The 23,398-nt window shown below is 38.9% G+C and overlaps 1 protein-coding gene across 1 annotated transcript in view; it reads right to left on the reverse strand.

Moving 5' to 3' along the window:
* Ankrd44 (ankyrin repeat domain 44) overlaps positions 1-23,398 on the reverse strand; it is a 283,427-nt gene that overhangs the window by 22,432 nt on the left and 237,597 nt on the right. Inside the window, exon 17 of the mRNA XM_077799148.1 lies at positions 6,717-6,788. Within this exon, the coding sequence (XP_077655274.1) occupies positions 6,717-6,788 (72 nt within the window). The remainder of the gene's footprint in view (positions 1-6,716; positions 6,789-23,398) is intronic.

The raw sequence follows: 23,398 nt of genomic DNA on the forward strand, positions 1-23,398 counted from the left end.
CCAAACTCAGTTCTTAATTTTCCTCCACAAACGTGTTCTATCTGCAACCTTCCCATTTCAGTAAATGGCAACTTTATCCTTATAGTTGCACATGCCCCAAAGCTTGGAGTTATTTTTGTCTTCCCTGTTCTTAAGTGTAAACCATAGCCCTGAACAAGGTTCTGAGACAATAGTACAAGTGGGCACTGAAGAATAGCTCCCCCCACCTTGAATGCCCTGATACGGGGGGCATATCTGCTGAGAGGAAGGCATATCTTTCCTTACTCGCTCAGAGGGTCATGGATTCACAGGTATCCACAGGAAAATGACTACCCATATACCTGCCCCCCATTTTAAGTTTTAATTGCAATTATTAATACATTAATTGTACCAATCAATGGGTTTCAGTGTCATTTTCATACCTGCAGATATCATTCTCTGACCACATCCCCCTCCTTGGCCTCTCTCCCCTCTCCTAAGCAAAAAGAACAATGCTGGAGGCATCACGATACCTGATTTCATATCCCTGTTCTAATTCACATGAAGGTGTGGTTTTTCAAGTAGCAGCCCTCTATGCCCCTCCCTGGGTGTCACCATCTCTACTCTTTCTTTACAATGTGTCTAGAATCTACCCACTTCTCACTATTATAGCTTCTGTATAATGCATAATGTTTTGCCATAATCCTGGAAAAAGCTTCCCTTCCCATCCTGTCCCCCCACAATTTATTACTGATACAGCCACCAGATGATACCTTCCCAAACCCAAGCTGGATCATATCTCTCCTTGTTGAAAACTGACCTATAGCTTTTTCCCTCATTGGTAATGAATTCAAAGCCCCTATTACCAGTCAGGTCCTCAGGATCTGGCTTCCTCTACCCTTATCTTCTGCACATCCCTTTGCTCACACTCACCCCCTCTGAATTAAATACATGCTTTTCCTACTCTGGGTCATTGCACCTTTCTGTTTCTTGTGTCTGGAAAGCTCTTCCTCCAGAGAGACACATAGCTTTCTGGTGCTTCTGTTGGAATACCACCTTATCAGAGAAGTTTCCCAGAGAAGCCGGTGTGAAATAGCCCTCCACTCTCCACCCCACTTAGCCTGCTTCACTTTGTCTTCACAGCATGTATTACCATCTGATATCCATTGCGTGTCTATTGATTTGTTTGTCTGTGACTGAGAGGACTTTATGCGGACTGTTCACTGTTGTATCCTATAATTATGCTTAGCACTGAACAATTATTTGGTGAATAAATGAATGACTGTTATCATTTATTCATTTTAGTGGTAGAAATACATTCTTTAAATACCAAAGATTTATTAAGGGATTGTTATGTGTGGGGCACCATGATGAGGGTCTAGCATCTTGTTTAATCTTTGCAAACATCCTTTTTCATTGATGAAAAGCACGAACAAGCAGTTTTAATGCACTCATTTGTGACCATTTAGCTAGTGACAAATCAGGCTCTGAAATCCAGAATCTGTGACCTAAAAGCATGCTTGAAGCATATACTTTTCCCCAGTAATTCCATTTAGTTGACTTTCAATCTAAATACTTTTGTGTTTACATGTAATGGAACAGGACTGAATAACAATACTGAATCAAAACCCAAACTCCTGCTATAGAAAGCTCAACATAGAGATAAAGTGATTTGAACAGAGCTATAGAGCAAGAAGGTACACCTCTGGGACTAATTTCTGAACTATTGCTCTTTTACTGCACACACAGCCTCTCTTGAAATAGAAATACAAATTCCCATATGTCTAACTTTTGATCTATACTTGCTGTGCAAACCATAACTGCATGGGACAGTGAGCTTTCATTCCAACCTGAATTCTAAAGGAACAGCTAACTTCTACTGACAGACTACTGTGCATCAGACAGCATGCACTGGACATGTATTACCTCATTTAATTCTCACAACAGTCAGCGTTTAGATATTCTTGTTATCCTCATTTTATCAATGATGACCAAGTTTTTCATGGAGAACCTGTGTTTCAAAGGTGGAGACTTACCTGCGGGCTTTTCAAGAGAGAGTATGAAAAGGATGCTATATGGCTCTAAGGGGGTATCTCTTTAACTTTTTATTATAGGAAACTTCAAACACACACACCATACACACACACACACACTAATTAATTCTGATATACCCTTCAATCAGTTTCAGCCATTATCAAATCAGGCTACAGGTGATTTTAAGCTAACTCGGGAGCATCTAATCTTATGTAAAGGGCTGTGGTAATAGAGGCATCTACAACATGATGTGAGTCAGTCTTTTGTTTCACTATGAGCTTCAATCTGTTGCTTATTTGAAAAATGACTTTGCAAAACGCTTCATCCCATTTTCAACTGTAATGGTAGCCACTGATTCAACTATGTAGAAATCACGACTCTACACCAAAGGAAAATGATCCCATGTAGATAACAGCAGGGTCTAGATGCTATTTGCGAATACTGGCTCCTTCAGTGTTATGACACGGACAATAAGGACTTTAATCTCTGTTAATTTGACTTGGCCTAGGAAAATGGAATTGGAAAATTTATAATACATCCATGTATCTAAAGCACAATGGCTCATGCACTTAGGTTTGGAGAAGAAACACAGGGGAATGAGAAAGATCCAGGAGGGAAACTGGTAGGAAGGTGTCAGCACTGTCCAGAACAACAGAATCGTAACACAGGGTGCTTAAGTGAGGTGCTGACTTCAGAACTTGCCCCTGCAGAAGATACCTGCACTTTTCCCTTTAATCCTCACAACAAAAAATAAACTCATCAGCTTGTGTTAAGGAAGCTTAATATTAAAATAAAATGAAGCGAATGGCTGTAATCCCAGCTACTCAGGAGGCTGAGGTAAGAGGATCACAAGTTTGAAGCCAGCCAGGGCAACTTAGTGAGACCCCGTTTCAAAATAAATATAATAATAATAAAAAATTAAAAGGGCTTGGGATGTAGATTTTTTAAAAAAAAAAAAAAGTGAATCTGTTAAGTAGAAAAGTTTTAGAATTTTAACCCATACTTTCTTCTATATCAGGAACTTGAAAATGCTCTTAAAGACAGAATGATTGAAAGGCCAGATTGATCTATAGAATTTTTCATGCTTCTTCCTTTAGTCTACCTTGCAGCACTTGAACTTTATGCATAAAGCCTTCATTGGAGGTTCAATCAGGCTTTTAAATGATTTTAAGAAATAACTTCTTTTAAAAAAACACCTCATTAGGATAACTTCTATTTCTTAAACATGATTAATTTCTCCAAACCTTTCTCCATAGGAACTAAGGGCAACAGGGGAAAGAATTGGGACCTCAATAGAGTCCATGAAAAGAATGGGTCCATCTGGAAATCTTAACAGCTGGAGGCTTTCATTTGCATAACCTTCTTTCTTAATTTTTTTTCAAATTGATGAAATGTTTATGAAACTCACTGAGCTGACAACCTTGGAGACCTGAATCATTCAGACAGGAAATAGTCAGGTCTCTTGTAGCAGTTAAGGTTTGAGGGTGTCTGGGGGCATCTGATTCCATTTCTAGAGTGCTTCCACTCAAGAAATTATGTGCCTTGGGTTTTATCAGGTTAATTGCTAAAGAGACTAGAGAACCTAGGAGAGGGTGGGCATACTTATGAGGTTCTTGAAGCAAAAGATTTTTTTTAAAAAAAAGCGTTAGACTTTAGAGGAAAAGAATAGTCATCATTGTCATTTCCTTCCAGGTTGTCTTGCTTCAGCTTTTGAGCCCTTATAATTTAACACAGAAGTTAAGTGAGCCTTAGAACAGGGACCCTGCACCTAACAGAAGAAAAAGTAGGTCCAAATCTCCACCATTGTCAGCTTAGGAACTGACTTCCTTAACAAGACTCCTAAATCGCAAGAAGTAAAATCAAGCATCAATAAATGGGATGGAATCAAACCAAAAGCTTCTTCACAGCAAAGGAAACAATCAAGAACATGAAGAGAGAGCCTACAGAATGGGAAAAAATCTCTACCACACGCACCTCAGATAGAGCATTAATCTCCAGGATATACAAAGAGCACAAAAAACTTAACACTAAAAAAAAAAAAAAAACTCTCAAATAACCCAATCAATAAATTGACTAAGGAACTGAACAGACATGTCACAGAAGAAGAAATACAATCAATAAACAAATATATTTAAAAATGTTCAACATATCATGTGATTTGTCTCCTCAAAACTGTCCAAATAGTTTCCTATTTTGCTCAGAGTAAAAGCCAAAGTTCTTAGAATGGACTATGAGGCCCTCGGGATCTATGGCAGCCCTCCCACCACTCCACACTCTCCACAGTATGTCCTCCTCACCACCTCCCTTACCACCCTGCTCTAGCCACAGGGGCCTCTTTGCTGTTGTATGGACATGCCAAGCATGCCCTCACCCCAGGACTTTGCACTTGTGCCCAGAAACACCTTCTGTCAGACATGGACATAAGCAGCTCTGTAAGTCTCTGTTCAAATATGAGATTCTATGCTATGTAAAATAGCACCCTGTCTACCACCTTGATACTCTCTCTCTCATGGATCTCATTCATTTTCTTTGCTACTCCTTACCATCTGTCATGGTATATATTATTTGCCTAATGTCTCTTCTAGCTGGGAAACTCTCCAAGGACAGAGACCAGGATTTCTTTACCGCAACACCTCCAGCTTCTAGAAGAACGCTTGGCAGTACTCACAGTCAGTATATGTCGAAGGAAAGAATGATATCAATGTTAATAATGATGAGGCTGAAGCCAGCTCATCTAATCACTTTATAAGCACTAACTCATGCCATTGCCACAATGACCCCTGATGAGGTACTACTATTCTCATATTTTGAGAAGAGAAACTGAGACACAAAAGATTAGGTATTTGGCCCAGATCACACAGTTAACAATTAAACAAATTAACAAATAGGGAAGTGTCCTTAGAAACCTCCGTTAATTTACTCCTTCATTTATAGGTGGGAAAACCATGTCCAGGTGAGTTAGCTGGGATCTCCTCTCTGTGTGCTTCCTTGACCCCTGCCAGCTGCAGGACAACTGAAGCCAACTCTTTCCAATGATATCATCACCCTGTCTTTATAGGGCTGGAGCCCCATGGAGATCAGAGAGAACTGGCACACAGTAAGCACTTCACAAATAATTTTTGACAAAAATGAATGAGAGATGATAGAATTTTTGGAATTCAAGAAACTCTCTCTCAGATTAATTAATAGCAGGTTTGACAGTGCAATTGACCTCACTTTCAAAGGCACGAGAATTCTGTCTGAGAGAACTCTCCTCACAGGCCTCTCTGGGGGCAGCCAGGGCTATTTTGTGAATTCTTACTCTTAGGGAAGCTTCCCCAGGCACAGCAGATGGCTGGGCAGGGATTCTAAAGAGCAATCTTTAGAGCAACCTGTGTTAATAGCCAACTGGTATGAAGCTTTTTACGTATAAATATCCCACTGTCTACCCATTTCTCCACTTGAAGTCCACCTCCAGGAACAAGAGGTTACTAATGTCACTGCATTCAAGATGAGTGTGTGCGCACACATGTGCATGTGCTGGTGTGTATAGTGGCTGTATTGGTGGGTGAGGCAGAGGATTGTGACTGGGGCGTCAGCAGGTGTGCTGTTGAGTACGTGGAGAGACAGGTAGGAAGGGAGGGCTCCATGCATCCCCCGTGATCAGTTCCGGGTACTCCCAATCCTTGTGCCATTGATGGCCTTGTCTACTCCCATTCTGCATGAATGCCTAAGTGTGTCTATTAATAAAAAATTTCTCTCTCCTACTTCTCCATCTCATTTTTTTTAAATCAGAACACCACTGAAGAACTGGTTAGACATGCATAAGTGAAATATCATAACAACAGTTAAACTTTGACATACCCCCTTCCCATTTTTCCCAGAGTTCTGCTTCTTCTTTACTAGGCAAAGAAGCATCCAGACACCACCTCTGTGACCATGAACTGAGTGCTTGAAATTCAGCAGCACTCTGGGCAGGAGAGCTGGCTGTGGCCCAGTGTGGGCACCAGACAGCTGGGCTCTTCAGCATAGCCACAGATCACCAATGTCCAGCTGGACAGGATGCAAGGCAGAGCAGCAGAAGTGATTCCCACATTGGTGCCCCATGAAGAGTCTCGGGTGCTCCACTCTGAGCAGCTGGATTTCTCTTTGATTACTTGGATATGGAGAGGAAGCTTTACTGGTGATAAGACAACTCTTCTTCCTCTCCCTCCCAGATCTCACCTAGTATAAGAACTGGAGTCTAAGACTTACTCTAAGACCTTGATGTCAAGTCCAATTAATATACAGTTGCAATTCTATACCCGTTCACTTCTCTTGGTGCTTAAAAACCCTGATAGGTTTTAATTGTGTTATTTGAATCGGCTTAAAATTTGCATATTATTGTCTAGGAGCAAATTTCTTAAACAGAAATGTTTTCTTTGAATTTTAAAGATGGATAAATGTTATAAAATATGCTGTTGTAAAGATTTTATATACATTTTATCTTTTCATTTGTTCTCATTTTACAGATGGGGAAACTGAGGCTCAGCACAGGGTAGGTAATGTCTTTAAGGTCACCAACTGGTAAAGCTGGGACTGCGAGTTGAAGTAGTCTTTCTCTCTGCAGCCTGGACCTTTAACCATGTCTTACTTTCATATCACAAGTTACTCATTACTATGCTTACATTTCAAGAGCAGCCTAGTTTTAGCAATGCTTGGATTCTTTTTCTGACAGGGGAGGTTGCCCACAGCCTCTCACTTACAGCTAAGTGGAGTGGACTCTTGGTAGCACCGGAATCTGATTCTTCAAAACCATTGTTGGTTCTTTCCAAAAGCTGTGGAGACAAAAAAGAAAGCAACAGCATTAAATTCAATTTTACAAAAGAAATAGTAGTTTGTAGAAACTAAGTGAAAAAGGAGACTTCAGAAACTTAAGAAACTATGTAGCTTATCAACACTTTAAGAAAGCAAATATAGCTTATCTAAAACAAATATGCTGACAAGAATATTTAAACTTCTAGATCTTTCAGCATTTGTTATTAAAAATGCCTTCATATTTGAAAAGAAGCTTTGCTTTGCTCATCCAGAAAAATAGTGCACTTCTAATCCATCTTCACCTAGTATCCTTTTCTCACACAGTTTACACTTTAGAAAAAGAAAGTATAGATAGACAGACAAATATATATAAGTAGGAAAATATTTAGAAGTGATATGTGCTATGATAAAAACAAAATAGGTATGATGTAATGTACGTTCATAGGAGGATTACTTTAGAGCAGAAGATCAGGGAAGGCTTCTCCAAGGAGGTGATATTTAGAGTCCTGAAATAATAAGACCTAAGCCAGATAAAAGAGTGGCAGAGAGACTGGGAGAAGGGAGAAGTCAATAGAATACATCAAGTAGAGACAACATGGCAAGTTCAAGGAACAAAAATGTCACTGTGGCCAAGCCATGGTGTTGGTAAAGGTGCCAGGAAAATGACATTCTCATGGAACCCTGGCAGGAGAACAAATTACCAAAACCTTTTTAGGCAATTTATGTGTATTTCTCACCCTAGGCATTAATAAATAAATAGATTCATGCTCAATGAGGCATGTATAAAGAAATTTATTAATTTTGACAAACAATGAATAATTACCATGTATTTAGACACTGTACAATGTACTGAGGATTCAACAATAAAGTATTTTAAAATAGATTTTCTCATGGAGGGGGGGCATGCAATAAAAGAAAAAAGTCATGTAATTCACTAGAAAGTTTGAGGTGCTCCTGAAGAATTAAAAGTCATCTCACTACGGTGATACCTGTACAACCATGTTTATAACAGCACAATTCACAATAGCCAAACTATGGAAGCAGCCTAGGTTTCATCAACAGATGAATGGATACAAGAAAATGTGGTATATACACACACAATGGAGTTTTATTCAGCCACAAAGAAAAACGAAATGACATTTGCAGGAAAATGAATGGAGCTAGAGACCATTATGTTAAGTGAAAATAAGTCAAATGCAGAAGCTTAAAGATTGTATGTTTTCTCTCATATGTGGAAGGAAAAAAGAAAACAAAGGTGGAAGTGGAGGTCCTAAATATCAAAGGGGGATCATTAGAGGAAGGGGACCAAGGGGTGAGAGGCAGGGAGGGAGGGGGGAAGTACAGAGGAGTGTGACATTGGTTAAATTATATTGTTATATTGTGTGCATGTACAAATATGTAAAAACAAATCCCACCAATATGTACAACTGTAAAGGAGCCAGTACAAAAATGTGAGAGAAAAAAGAGAAAGTTTGAGGTGCTATGGAGGAAAATGAAGCAGAGGAGGGGAGTTTGGAGAGCTCAAGGGGAAACCATTTGGAAATTTTAAGGAGGGTGATCAGTGAGGGCCTTCCTGAGTGGGTGACAGCCCCGTCCCTCTTGGGAGAGATGAGGGAAATATGTGGGTATCTGGGGAAAGAGCATTCCAAGCTGAGGGGTCAGTAATTGCCAAGACTCTCAGGGATAGGGGTACTTAAAAACAACAAGGAGGCAAGAATAAAGTGAGCCGGCATGCAGGGGAGGAGAGCCCTGGGGGTTGCTGTAAGGATTCTTATTCCAAGTGAGATGGAAATTCACTAAGATGTCATTCTTTTGAGCAAAGGAGTGACATGATCTAACTTTGACACTCTAGGGAAGCAAGGATGGAAGAGACCACTCAGGAGCTGAATTCACAGTCCATGAGAGAAATAACAGTGGCTTAGAACAGCAGGAAACAGGGGGTGACGGAGAGTAATCACTGGATGGGATGTTTTTGGAGGTACAGTCAACAGGATTTGCTGATGGACTGAAGTTGAATGAAGTTGAATGAGGGAGACATCAAGGATGACTCCCTGTTTCTGTCCTAAGAAAAAAGAAGGATGGAGGGGCTGTGAACTAAGATGAAAACTGTGAATAAAGTAAAGAGAGGGAAAGAGCAGAAGTTTGCTTGGGAAGTATTAAGTTTGAGGTGTTTAGAGAGAATATAAAAGTATATCTTAATCTCTAGGGTATATAAAGAACTCAAAAAACTAAGCACCAAAAAAATAAATAACCCAATCAACAAATGGACCAAGGATCTGAACAGATACTTCTTAGAAGAGGATATACAATCAATTAACAAATATATGCAAAAATGTTCATCATCTCTAGCAATTAGATAAATGCAAATCAAAACTACTCTAAGATATCATCTCACTCCAATCAGAATGGCAGCTATTATGAAGACAAACAACAATAAATGTTGGTGAAGATGTGGGGGAAAAGGTACACTCATACATTGCTGGTGAGACTGCAAACTGGTGCAGCCAATATGGAAAGCAGTATGGAAATTCCTTGGAAATCTGGGAATAGAACCACCATTTGACCTAGCTATCCCTCTACTTGGCCAATATACAAAAGACTTAAAAACAGCATCCTAAAGGGACATAGCCACAACAATGTTTATAGCAACACAATTCACAATAGCTAAACTTCGGAGCCAACCGAGATGCCCTTTAGTGGGTGAATGGATTAAAAAATGTAAAATATATACATAATGGAATTTTACTCACCAATAAAAGAGAACAAAATCGTGGCATTTACAGGTAAATGGATGGCATTGGAGAAGATAATGCTAAGTGAAATTAGCCAATCCCCCAAAAAACAAATGCTGAATGTTTTCTCTGATATAAGGAGGCTGATTCATAGTGGAGTAGGGAGGGGGAACATGGGAGGAGTAGATGAATTCTAGATAGGGCAGAGGGGTGGGAGGGAAAGGGAGGGGGCAGGGGGTTAGCAAGGATGGTGTAATGTGATGGGCATCATTATCCAAAGTACATGTATGAAGACACGAATTGGCGTCGACATATTTTATATACAACCAGAGATATGAAAAATTGTGCTCTATATGTGTAATAAGAATTATAATGCATTCTGCTGTCATTTATTTTTTTTTAAAAAATCATTTAAAAATCACACATTTTACAAATTAAAAATAAATAAAAATAAATAAATAAACAAAAGTACATCTTAGCTACTAAGAGTAAAGCTTTGGAGTCCAGGATATTTGAAGCCTTAAGATCGGGGGATAGGACCAGGGAGTAAAGTAAACTAACAAGAGTCTACACCCCAGGACTCAGTCTCAGGGACATTAAGAGTAGAGAGATGAGGAGGAACAGTAAGAAGACTTAGATAGAGCAGGTGAAAACCAGGGAAGCAAGAGGTTCTGGAACCTAGTGAATAAAGGGTGTTAAGAGAAGGAACTGTCCTGTCAACTGTCCTGATGGGTCAATTAAAATAAGGCCTAAGCTATTAATGACTCTGAGAATTTATCAAAACATTATATGAAAAATAGAAAGAAAAGGAAATACCTAGCAATAAGACTAAATACATTGTAGTGGTATAGATTACCCCATTCAGATAAATTGTCCCTCTTTTTCATATAGCGATGTATCCAAAAGGAGCCCAGATCCAACACCAAAAGCTCTGATATATGGTGAGAGTCAATGTCCACTCCAGCCTCCTGACTGGTTGGCTTGGGCTGTCTATCTGGCAGAGACGGGACAACCAAGAGCCGCACTTCCTAGGCTCCCCCGAGTTATTTCTAGATGTGATTTAATTCTTGCCAGTTAAACACACTAACATGAAATTTTGAAGTCAAGAATGAGGCAGAGGAAATCTATGTGGTTTCTAATGAGGAGCACAGTCATGGAGGCCTTTGTTTCTTTGTTTTTTAGCTTTCAGGATACAAGCCACTAGCCACTGAGGAGAGAGAAGTAAGAGGCAAGGATGCAGGGCATCCATTTTGGGGCCATGTGGCTCAATTTAAAAAGCTGTGTGGCATAGTGACACATGCCTGATACTCAGGAGGCTGAGGCAGGAGGATTGCAAGTTTGAGGCCAATCTCAGCAATGTAGCACCTTGTCTCAAAATAAAAAGTAAGGAGTGATAGAGCTCTCCTGGGTTCAATCCCCAGTACCACATGCACAAGGCTATGTGGCTCTTGGACAATAGTAATGGCAATGACAAGACCCCTGCATGTCAGTAACAGTGATGTGCCTCTGGAGCCAGTCATTCTAGTGGTTGCCTCTGATTCCCTATCTCACTGGTCATGGGGAAGGAAGGGGCAGCCCCTCATCCCTTGCAGTTCAGTTCGCCAGCTTAGTGCCCACTCTTCTAAACTTTCCAGTAATCTTTTAGTTTATCTTTATTTTGCTTTATTTATTTTTATGTGGTGCTGAGGATTGAACCCAGTGCCTCCCATGTGCAAGACAAGCACTCTGCCACGAGCCACAAGCCCAGCCCTCCCAGTAATCTTTTAAACACCAATTTTATAAAATTAAATCATTTTCTTCTTAAAATAGGTAGCATCATTTCTGTTTCCTTCAAATGAAGCCTGAATAATGCAAAAAGTAATACAGATTTTTATAGAAGTTTTCTCATTGCGGGGTGGGGTACCAGGGATTGAATTCAGGGGCACTCGACCACTGAGCCACATCCCTGGTCCTATTTTGTATTTTATTTAGAGACAGGGTCTCACTGAGTTGCTTAGTGCTTCGTGCTTTTGCTGAGGCTGGCTTTGAACTCATGATCCTCCTGCCTCAGCCTCCTGAGCCATTGGGATTACAGGTGTGCAACACTGTACCCAGCTAGAAGTTTTCTTAATGAGTATGATGGAGTGGGAAATGATACATTCAATGCACTGGAAAGCAAAACTTTCTAAAAATCTACTTTATCAATTTTTCTCTCCATGACAGTTCTCAAACTTTTCAAGTAAAAAACACATTTTAAAGCCATATGCATAGAATAACACTGTTTTCACCAAAAACCAGAAAAACTGTATTGATACAATAATATATGCAGAAAAGTTAGAAATACATACCATAAATGTATATATTTTAGGGTATTATGTACGTCTGACACAATAACCTAGAAGTGAGTTCACAGATGGATTTTATATATTTTTCTCATATTTCTCAATTTTTTGCAGCAATTGTGTATTATTACTATAATCAGAAAAACATCAAAGCTATTTCTATTTGGAAAAATAGTCCTTAATCTTTGTTCATAGATCCTTCGATAGGTAGAACTCCTTTCCAGTCAATAAATGTGGAACAAGATGCTATGATGCTCTTAGTCTTTTGTAGATCAAATAAAAGTATAAAAATTAACAGTTCAAAGCATACGATTTCAAATTTACAAATAACTGTATTAGAAGTATGAGGTACTTTGTGTTTGTTGTTTTAACAGTGTAAGACCTTGGAACTTAAACAAGCTAGAATATGTTAGCATAATGAAAGCAAATTTAATTTTAACTTCAAAGGAAATAACTTAAAAACCCATCTCTCTTATATAGTTGAAATAAAAGTAGCCTCAACTGCTTAAGAAAGCTAGAAAAACAGCTGTTCTTTGCTTTGTTTTCCAACATTATCACCTGCAAGACTTCCTGGAATTGACAGTGTGTACCAACTCCAAATCCTGTCCTAGAATGAACTTTTAATCAAAGGAACACAGAATCATTTCCCCTACCATCACAGATACGATGAACAGGGATAAGAAGACAATATGCTGTTTATAGCCACCCATTAGGGACGTTCCCATGACATTTATTAGAGGGGAAGATTTTTCCACACACACATAATTCAATCATTCTCCCAGCAAGTGATTTTACCTCATTCATTCAGCAAATATTTGCTGAGTGTCAGACTATGTTCAAGACCCTGGACTGGGGACCAGAATTCAACTATGCAGTGAGCAGATATGGTCACCAACTTGATGGAGCTTAGAGGCTCATGGGGAACCCACAGAAATGAACAGGTCATTAAATCAGACATGCAAGAACTAGAGAAATACAAGATGCTATGGAAAAACAAAGAAGTGTCTACCATAAAATTGGGGCCCCAAAAGATTTCTTTGTAAAATAATGTCTAACCTGAAACCTAGATGGTATGAGTCAGCCAGGCAAAGAGAAAAGGGAAAAATGTTCAAGGCAGGAGAAAAAACACATGGAAACTAGGAGGAAAACACATTTGAAAAAATTTAAGAATCTAAAACCAGGAAGAAATGAGGAACAATGAGGCTGGAGCTGTAAGCAGAAAAGATGAGACATAGAAAGATCACCTTATTACTGTTCTATCCAGGACATTTTCTGAGAGTGTTCTAGGGCAATAGTTGTAACCTGGGTATCAAATCGAGATCACTATTTAGTTATTGAAGTGCTTTAAGCAGGGAGGAGGCATGATCGTGTTCAGGTTCTTGGCTGCAGTGTGACCCATGAACTATAGTGGCTCTGGGGGTGGAGACTACAATGCTAGAAGCAGTCAGGTCATTTCAGCTATAGAGGACTTTTAAACTGAACAAGAGAGAGAGAACGGATGTTAGCCTGAGGTACAGAAGAGGTAATGGAAATGGAAGGAGGTGGTCATAATCAAGAGTTTCATTCATTCTTCTACTGATTTCATTCAATAATTATTTATTGAGTATGCTGCCAGGCACTGAGATTACGGCTCTAATATGGTTTTTGCTAATATGGAACTTACAGTTTAGAAAGTATAATGAAAATTTTTCATTGATTAAATGTTGGAGGAAGAGGAAAGATTAGAGTCAGGGATGACATCCCACTTTCTAGCTTTGGTAACACTTTTAAGATTAAGAAAGAGAACAAGTAAGGTCAAAGGAGAGAAAGATGCACTGAGTTTTGGTTTGAAGAGTTGCTGGGACACTCAAAGGGTAGCTGGATATAAGGTGTGAGGTTCAGAAGAGAAATATGGGCTGAAGTTATGAATTTGGGAATCATCAGCAATGGCTGATACATGAGGTCCCACTGTGGATGAGATTATCCAGGGAGAAAAGTAGTGAGAGGAAGGAGAAGGGCTTAGAATATAACCCACAGGAACCTTAATATCTTGGGGTTTGGAAGAGGAAGACAGTGTGCAAAGAGGATCTAGGAATGGACAGAGGGCCAAGAGGTGACCCAGGAGAGTGAGATCATGGTGATGATGATGGTGGTGGATGTGGTGATGACCACCATGATGTTGAAGGTTGTGGGGATGATAAAACGATGTTGCTGAAGACTGTAACGGAAAATAGCCAAAATTTATTATGCTCTTTACTGAGAGATAAGAACTCCAACTAAGGGTCTTACGTGGATCATCTCAATCAAGCCTGAAGTAATCTATTACTTGAGGTTCAAACAGCCAATAAAGGACAAATCAGGGAATGGAACCCAGGTCCAACTCTTTATCCTGCATGACAATGCCTCCAAGTGATAAGCTGAAACTTTTCTTTGCTATTTCAATAAGGAAGCAGGGATAGGGAAGAATACACAGAGAATTTGTCTATGTGTGTGAGTGTGTATATATGTGTGTATTTAAACATGTAGGTCTCTTTAAATCTCTAACTTTACAGTTTATTTTTAATCTTTAAAATTTTTCTGTTTCCTAAAGATAAATAAGTTCCCATCTTAGTTGTACAGCAATCACCAGAGACATTAATTGGAATCTGTCTCCTCTCAGTGTCCTCCTTCCGTTTATGATTCTTCTTTGTTAGGAAGACAACACAAAAACTGTTGGGGGGGGGAAACATTTGGCAAGTCATTCAAAACTGGCATTTAAACTTTGAATTAAATTTCTTTCTAATTTAAAGTTTGGTCCTAAGTACCTCAAGTCCAAGGAATGAGTCAGACATTCAACACTGCTCAGATACTTCATTCTGCATGAGCTTCTCCCAGGAGGCATATGGGAGCCAGAGAATCGGAAAGCTTATACCATGACTCATTATACCAACTCATAATTCAGCTGGTGGTCTGCATATGGCTGGAAAATAACAATGCTCTACGGAGATCAACCTCAACCTAACTTGTCAAAATCAGAAATGGAATGGTTCTTTTGAAACACTGTTATTCTAGATAAGAATATGTGCCAAAGAGGCGGCACTGTAAAAAGAAGTGAGACACACAGGGCATAGTTACAACTAGAAAATATAATTTTATATACCTCATAGAAAACAAATGAGTTTAACATTGTCTTAAGTATCCATCTAATTAATATATCTCAGGCTTATCATCAACATGTACACAGCCTATGCATTCATGCTGAACTATACTCATGGATCCAATATGTCATAAATTCAACATGTGCATTTAAAATATATCACCATAGACTTCTATGGACACCATAAAATTTGCACGCATTCCAAGGACTGACTTGGTCCTCTGCCTAAAAAGTATATTCGAATGACTGCCTGAATACACATCTTTATCTGAACTACTCAGTATTCCTCTTCTCTCTTTTTATTTGGTATCAGGGATTGAATCCAGGGGTGCCTAGCCACTGAGCCACATCCCCAGTCCTTTTTATTTTTTTATTTTGAGACAGGGTCTCATGAAGTTGCTGAGATCTCACTAAATGGCTGAGGCTGGCTTTGACTTTTGATCCTTGTGCCTCAGCCTCCGGAACTGCTGGGCTTACAGGCATGGACCACTGTGCCTGGATTAGTCTCATTCTTTATCTTCTCCAAAATCCTCCAATTATTTATTTTCTGAATTGATCAGTCATTTATGCAGCTTAGCACCGCTTGACTCCACTTGTTCCTCCTTAGTTTCCCTCCTATACCATGAGTTTGCCAAGACTCTCTTCTGGTGAAAAAAAAAATCAGAAGATTTGGGATATAAGCTACTTCCAACTCTCACTGAGAGGTAAAATGGAAGCCAAATGGGAATGGAGAAGAAGAAGCCAGGCTGAATGAGAGAACACTGGGACCATCTTATTTGTCTGTTGATTTGCCTGGAGTGGGTATCAGGTGGTGGGGATGCTTGATGGGTTATTTTAGCCTGAGGAGAATCCTGCATCTGAGATGACAAGTCATCGGACATTTTAGGAATCTGGAGGTATTTCCACAGTACTGGAGGGAGGACTCACACAGAGAATACCTCACCCTACAGGCAGCACATGAGGCAGGAGGCTGTGCGTGCTCTTTTTACAAAGCGAATCTGTGATAACAGTATCAGGGTCAAATATGAACTCAATTGTGAGCTGACTGGCTGCTGGGTTAACAAAACACTAACCTTATCAAAATTTGCAAGGGAACACATAAATATTACACTTGAGCTGGAAACTCGAGCTTTATAAATAGTACAAACGATGACTGGCTATTTGAAAACATGGGAGGGAAAAATCCAGGGCTCCCAAGAGATCTCAAGCTAATCTAAACCAGTTAAAAAATGTGCTATTTAAGAAAACAGAAAGCAAGGACAGCTCAGACTCTGAAAACAGAAAAGTGTAGCCAGAGGGTCTGTGAGGCAACACTCCTCGGTAGCTTCTAGATAGACTCTGACTACACAGCCAGGGTCCACAAATGGAAGGGACAGGAGGAGCTAGAAAACCACAGAAAATATCCACAGGGACCAGGTAAATAAAGGTGCTCTGAGAAGAGATTTGAAAATGGATTTTTTTTTTTTTTTAATTTTCAGCAGTGAAGACCAAGAGGACATTCATGAGTCTGCAAGTCTGTGAGTGTTGGAAACAGGCCGAGGTCCCTGGACAGTTAGCATCTCTGTCAGAAATTCTACTTCTCCTGTCTGGGTTTAGGAATGAAATCTCCCAGCCGCTCCTGACACAACTGTGCAGCCAATGCTGGTCCAATGGAGTCCTGCCCTCCCTCAATCAAGCCAGCAGTGGGGCTGCGGCTGCACAAGTTTCACGCCACCAGGGCTGTGTCAATGCCCTCTCCGTTTAGAGCAGCTCAGGAGCCTGGTTAGAGCTCAGGAGATGCCACAGACCTTTCAGTATCAGAACTGATGTGACAGAACAGGCCAAGAGGACCTCAGTGGACCCCTGGGCCTTTGCAAACAACCGCAGTATTTTCAGCCCAGCCCCAAAGAAACCAACTTCTCCGTGGTGGCGCCTTAGTGACAACAGTGACTGTGTCTTTGTAATGATGCTGCTCATCCCCTTTCATAGCTATTAGAAGAAGCTGTGTTGCCTGAAATTGTCATTAACAACAATTACCAGAAACTCAGTGATTCTAGCAAGGTATGAATCTCATCTGTTTTAATTTCGGTCTCCCCTCAGACCCACCACCCCTATTCCAAAAGTCAGGAACCATTAACTTTCTACACTTTCAAAAGTCAAGGTCTATGCAAATTTAAGAGGTGATAACACAAATTAAGGACGGTGCTACTGGAAGCTTAGCTAGATTGTTTCTATTTCTTCTTGGGAGCTGATTTTGATGACTCTGCTTATCTCCTCCCTCCAGTGTGTATTCAGTTCCTGGTGATTTCCTTGCCAATTAAAAAGCAGAGGAGCCTGTAGTATGTGTGAGGAAAGGCTAATGAAATACGCTGTGAAGATAAAGCTGAATGCAAAATGCAAAATGCATGGTGTTCCAAAGTATCTTGCAAGAGCTCTGAAAACGTTCATATACTTTGACTCAGTAAACCTACTTCAGAGACTCCATCCTGAGAAACTTTTAAGCTCAAAGCTATTCAGTAGTCAAATAGTATGAATAACCTAAATTGAAGATTAATGACTAAATTATGTTTCTTTAATAACTGACTATTATTTAACCATTAAAAATGTTTACCAAAAGTCTTTAATACCATTGGGAAAAGATGATGTCAAAATATCTTATGGAAAAAATTAGTATACAAAATTGTCCAAAGTTATCTTACAGATGCTTAAAAAATAAAGTGAATTACGTGAAAAAAGAAACTTGCACCAAAAGGCTGATAATGATTATTGAGGGTTGTGTACGAAACTGTGGATGTTCTGATTTCTTGTTTCCACTTTTCCACATATTTGAAGCTTTCTACAACAAATAAACATAACTCTTAATAAAGAATAAGAAAAACGTTTACTTAAATCTGAGATGGTTAAACCAGGAGATTTCCAAGGTCCCTTTGGCAATATTCTGCGTTATATCCAGTCAAAATTTAAGAAAAAATTTAAAGAAGTTTAATGTTTCTGTGACTAGTATATCTTTATAAAGCAGTAATAACATTCTGGCCAAATATCACCTTTGGTTGAGTGAGTTTCCTCATGGTCATTAAATGTCAAATTCCTTAGGGGAAGGGACTAGTTATATCATGCATAGGCATTCAATAAATGTTTATTAAATTGAACTTAAATCTGATAAGTAAATGAGAGACCATCAGTGGAATTATTTACAGGGTGATGCTTGTATGCTTTGATGCTGCAGGATTCCCCAAACATTGTTGCTATCTTATATTTTAGGTGAATTTTTATTCTGGGGTTGTGGGTCAGTAGTAGAGCCTAACATGTGTGAGAAACTGAGTTCGATCCTCAGCACCACATAAAAAAAAAATAAATAAACAAAATAAAGGTATTGTGTCCATCTACAACTAAAAAAAAAATTTTAGGAAAAACAAATTCAGTGACATAGTCATGTTGCATTTAAAAAGAGAGGAGTGCAGGGAGGAGGGAAGAATAGTCCAAGCATAGAGAATTTGAAGGGCAGTGATAATGCTTTGTATGATGTTCAAATAGTAGATACAAGTCATTATATGTTTGTCCAAACCCACAGAATGAGTGGACCCTAAGATAAACTATGGACTCTGGAGGAATAGTTATGTAACAATGTAGGTTCAGCAACTCTGGTGTAAAGTGTTGATAATGGGAAAGGAGCAGGAGTGTATGATAAATCTCTGTATCACCCTCTCAATTTTTCTGTGACCCTAAAACTGTTCTTGAAACATAAAGTCTTTTTTTTTTTGAGAGAGAGAGAGAGAGAGAGAGGGAGGGAGGGAGAATTTTTTAATATTTATTTTTCTGCTTTTGGCGGACACAACATCTTTGTTTGTATGTGGCGCTGAGGATCGATCGAACCCGGGCCGCACGCATGCCAGGCGAGCGCACTACCGCTTGAGCCACATCCCCAGCCCAAAACATAAAGTCTTACAAAACAACAACAACCAAGCAAACAAACAATCAGCTGGTAAACAAACAAATCTTTTCTTTTAAAGCATGACCTTTTAACTTGCAATGCTTTAGGGATAAGTGTGTCTTTCTACCACAATGTCACTTTAATGATATTAGTGGATGGTATCATAACTAATCATGAAATGATCCTCTGATCTTCTGAATTGCAGAGATCATAGAGAAGTAAACAGTAATTTATCCAGTAAATTAAGCTAATACCAACTTAAGTTTTGATATTGATCTCATTGATGAACCAATATATGGGGGAGGTGAGATATCATTAACATAATTCCAAACACATTTTCTGTTTGTAAATACCTAAATTAGTACAGAAGAGACAAGATAGTTTTGAATCACAAGAAAATATGATTCTTTTCATCTTGGCATAGCTGTTCCAGATGAGAGTATTAAGATGAATGCATAAAAAATAAGTCAAACTATCATTAGGGATAGGTACTGTGAAGTGATGGAAGAAGCCAAAAGTGATTATAGGGGGACAAGAATTTTTATTAATTTGAAGGAGTTGCAAAGAATCACTGCAGAAGCCATCTCAAATGTGAAGAAAAAATCAAAGTGTTCCCTTATTATTTTAGAGGTCCCATAGCAGCTAAATGGTTTAACCATTGCAAGAATTATCAATTTTTCTTATGCAAAATAAAAATATAAAATTATCATATCTGGGTTAAACCGAATCAAAAGGCATAATTCACCTTAATAATGAAATATTCTCTTTGATGCCAAGTTACTGAACTTGGTTTTCATTCTTTTATGTGGGTGGTGAGCCAAAAGAGGGAAAGAATGTTTATGTCTTGGAGACAGGATATAACAGAGAGAGAGAGTTGAAAAGGGTGCCAGAGAAAATCTTTGAGGAAACACCAATAGGCTGCAGCCACCAGCAAATTCCAGCAATCTCAGACACAAGGTGAATGCCTTGGTCACTGATACCAGCAAAATACATCCTGGGCACCCTTAACAAATCTACTCAGCACATGATTATGAGAGCAGCAAGTCCATTTGGATCTGGCAATAACTGGTGCAAGGAAATTTCAGTACAATGAAATTTTAGGCTATTCCTTGATATTCATAGTAAAGGAACTAGTCTAAACCATAGGCACTGACCTCTTTTGCATTTTGCAGAGGGTTTCAAAGGCCAAGGACACCCTTCTATAGCAGCAGGTAAGTTCAAAGTATGGAATTCTATCCATGGAAGAGGCACCTGCTTTTCTTATACTCTCTTCTTCTCTCTGGATTCCTGCATTACATCGTGTGTGGGTGATGGGGTGTGTATAAAGGAGTAGCGGACAGGAAGACTAAAGGTCTGTGCCAATCAACCACTATTAGACATGGGTAATAAGAACATAGATGCAAACTTAAATAAGGCAATGGGGATACATGTCCTTTCAAAAGCATTGTTTAAGAGGTCTATCCCAGTATTAATTTTATAGTATAATGTTAATTAAAGGCTTATTCTCTACAAAGTTACATGTTAACTTGTAGACACAATTATTTTTTCAAGAAAATTCCAGAAGCCATAGTTTATTGCCCTTTAGGATGTTAATCAGTTTTGTATCTAACCGAGCAATCTTTTTTTTTCCTAAATATTTTCTTAGTTGTAGTTGGACACAATACCTTTATTGATTTATTTATTTTTATGTGGTGCTGAGGACCAAACCCAGTGGCTCGCACATGCTAAGTAAGCGCTCTACCACTGAGCCATAACCCCAGCCCCTAACCGAGCAATCTTATTCACTATTACCGTATTAAAGTGCTCTGTTCCTTAAATGGTCTTTGAATGAGCTTTGGCAATTTACTGGTTTCCTTGTTGCTTGATAGAATTTTTGGAAGAAAAAAATCTAACACGTGTTCCTCTTCTCTATGTATATGAATCATATTTTTAATTTTTTGAAAAGAATACTTTGACTTCATCCATTCGTTCCAACTCTGACACAAGCCCTCAACAGTCTTAATATCCTTTGGAAATGGCTGTAACTGCCTCTTCCCCTCAATACTCAATTCCTCCTCCTCCTCCTCACAGTTAATTCTCCGCAGGAATACTGAGAGAATTTAAGAAGGTGCCTCTCTCCCCCTCGAAGGAGTTTGCTGGACAAGAGATAGAACAGACACACCCGTGCTGTCCCAAGATTAGAAAATCAATCTCACTGAATTTGCAATGAATTCTTCTTGAGCTCTGAGACAGATATTGGGTTCCCCTCATCTCTGCAAGAGTCTCTTTTATCCAGAGAATCATGGCAATGGTCAGGAACTTTTCATATGTGCCATCCTCTCCTGGCTCTCCCTGGGCTTCCTTCTTCTGGGCACAGTAGTGGACCTTGGCTTAAACATAGGTTCTTCCAGCTGGTACTTGCTCATTTTTCTCCTTGGAACTAGCTGGCATGCTCATCTACCAACACTGTCCCTTTTCCCTCCCCATTCTGCCTTACAATGCTGAACTTGTTCAGCACGCTCAAGTCATCATCTAGCTCTTTTCCTGGTCACCTTCCTACTTAGAATCCTTAGCAGAAATGCAGGGTCCTCACCCCTGCCAGACACGTTTAGCACTTAAACCTCAGATCACCTGCAGCCCCCGGTAAGCAGACCCCTCTCTCCTCCTCCATCTTATCTCTGTTCAAAAATAAATCTCACTGCAGAAGAAAATGACATACAAGATAAAAGAACAGATCACTGACGACAGGAAGCAGGAGCACACTAATTGAATCGAAGCTAAACAAGATAATTCAAAGAATCGTTTCTCTCAAAGCTCGTAAGATTTCATTTCATTATGTCATGTTTTCATTTACGTAAGATGACTTACTGTGCAGAGTTCTTTTATGAGCACAGTAATGAGGAAAATATAAGAAAAATATGTTTTTAGATTTTTAAAAAGGTAAGATATACAAAAATCATGTCATAGTGCTATCTTCTTTAATGTAATGAAGCCATGGTTCTGCAAAGCCAGATTTTGTGTCAATTTAAAAAATATTATTTTTTCCATTGTGGGCTTGTCTTAGTTGCACACTCTACCCCTGACAATTATGCCTTTTTTTTTTAATTGAAGGGGGTGCTAGAAGCCAGCTTCTAGGCCTGCATGTTGGCAAATACAGCCCTCCTGGATTCACTTTCCAACCCCATATCCTACAATAACAACCCTTTGGTTATTGTTAAACAGGAAATATCTACCTATTTCTTCCAGAGTAGCCAATATTCTGGAGAAAGAAGAAAGACAACTGTTTATAAAACTCACTCAATTCCTATTCCTTCTAATTTCATCCTCCCATTCCATAAAAAAATAAATGAATAAAAAATTTTAAAAAACTGCTCTGCTCCACTACCAAAAAAAAAAAATAAAAATAAAACATTCTCCCAAATCCTTTCTAACCTCCATGCATAAATAACTACTAGTCTCTCCTGAAAGATGCATACCCTGCTTCCTGTATCCCCCACCCCACAATATAGAACATAATTTGCTGTCACAAATCCAGAAAGCCCTTGAATAACACATGCATTTTAATGAGTTTTAAAATCAGTCTCAGGAACTTTTCAGGCATCCAGCAACTCTGAGAGTCAGTTATATTCAACTGATGGAAAGAACCAAGCATCTTAAGCAAATAGTGTGCATACTATAAAACACACTGTAATTTGTGAATTTGGGCCATCAGAATGTAAACAAAGCCATTCCACTCATGGTGTTCAGAGGCCCTTACACCAATTTGGGGATGTCTATGCCTCCTTTACCATCTGTTGTTTGTCTTTTGTTTCTGGCTGTTAATTAGCTCTCTGAACAGAAGGTGTGAGAGGGGGGGCATATTTAATTTAGCAAAGTATATCATAAAAGTTCTCACAATTCTCATGCTAACCAATCTCACTGTGCTTCATGAGAGCACCAATAAATGGTTTAAGAGAGGTGAAACTATGAACTAAAGTTAAGTTTTTATTACACATGGTCTTATATTACCACCTGGTCCCTAGTAATGAAAGAAAATCTAAAATTCAATGTAACTGTGTATTATTCAGAAGAACTGTTTAACAGTAACCTATACCCTTTTTTTCCTCCACATTTTTTATTGTTGCATCTTGGTGGGATGATTATATATATATATATATATATATATATATATATATATATATATATATACATACACATATGCATATATACATATATGCACACAATATAACAATATAATTTGGCAATATCCCTCCTTAGCACTTCCCCAACTCCACTCTTTCCATTCCCTGGTCTCTTTCCTCTATTCTATCTATCTCCCTTCATTTTTCATGTAATCACCCTGCAACTTTCTTTTCCTTTTTCCTCTCTAGCTTCTTCATATGAAAGAAAACATATGACCCTTGACCTTCTGAATGTGGCTTATTTCACTTAACATAATGGTCTCAAGTTCCATCCATTTTTCTGCAAATTACATAATTTTATTTTTCTTGATAGCTGAACAAAACTCCACTCTGAATATATACCACATTTTCTGTGTCCATCCATCCATTGATGAACATCTAGGCTGGTTCCG

The sequence above is a fragment of the Urocitellus parryii genome, chromosome 1 (assembly GCF_045843805.1).
Source record: "Urocitellus parryii isolate mUroPar1 chromosome 1, mUroPar1.hap1, whole genome shotgun sequence".
Classification (NCBI taxonomy): domain Eukaryota; kingdom Metazoa; phylum Chordata; class Mammalia; order Rodentia; family Sciuridae; genus Urocitellus; species Urocitellus parryii.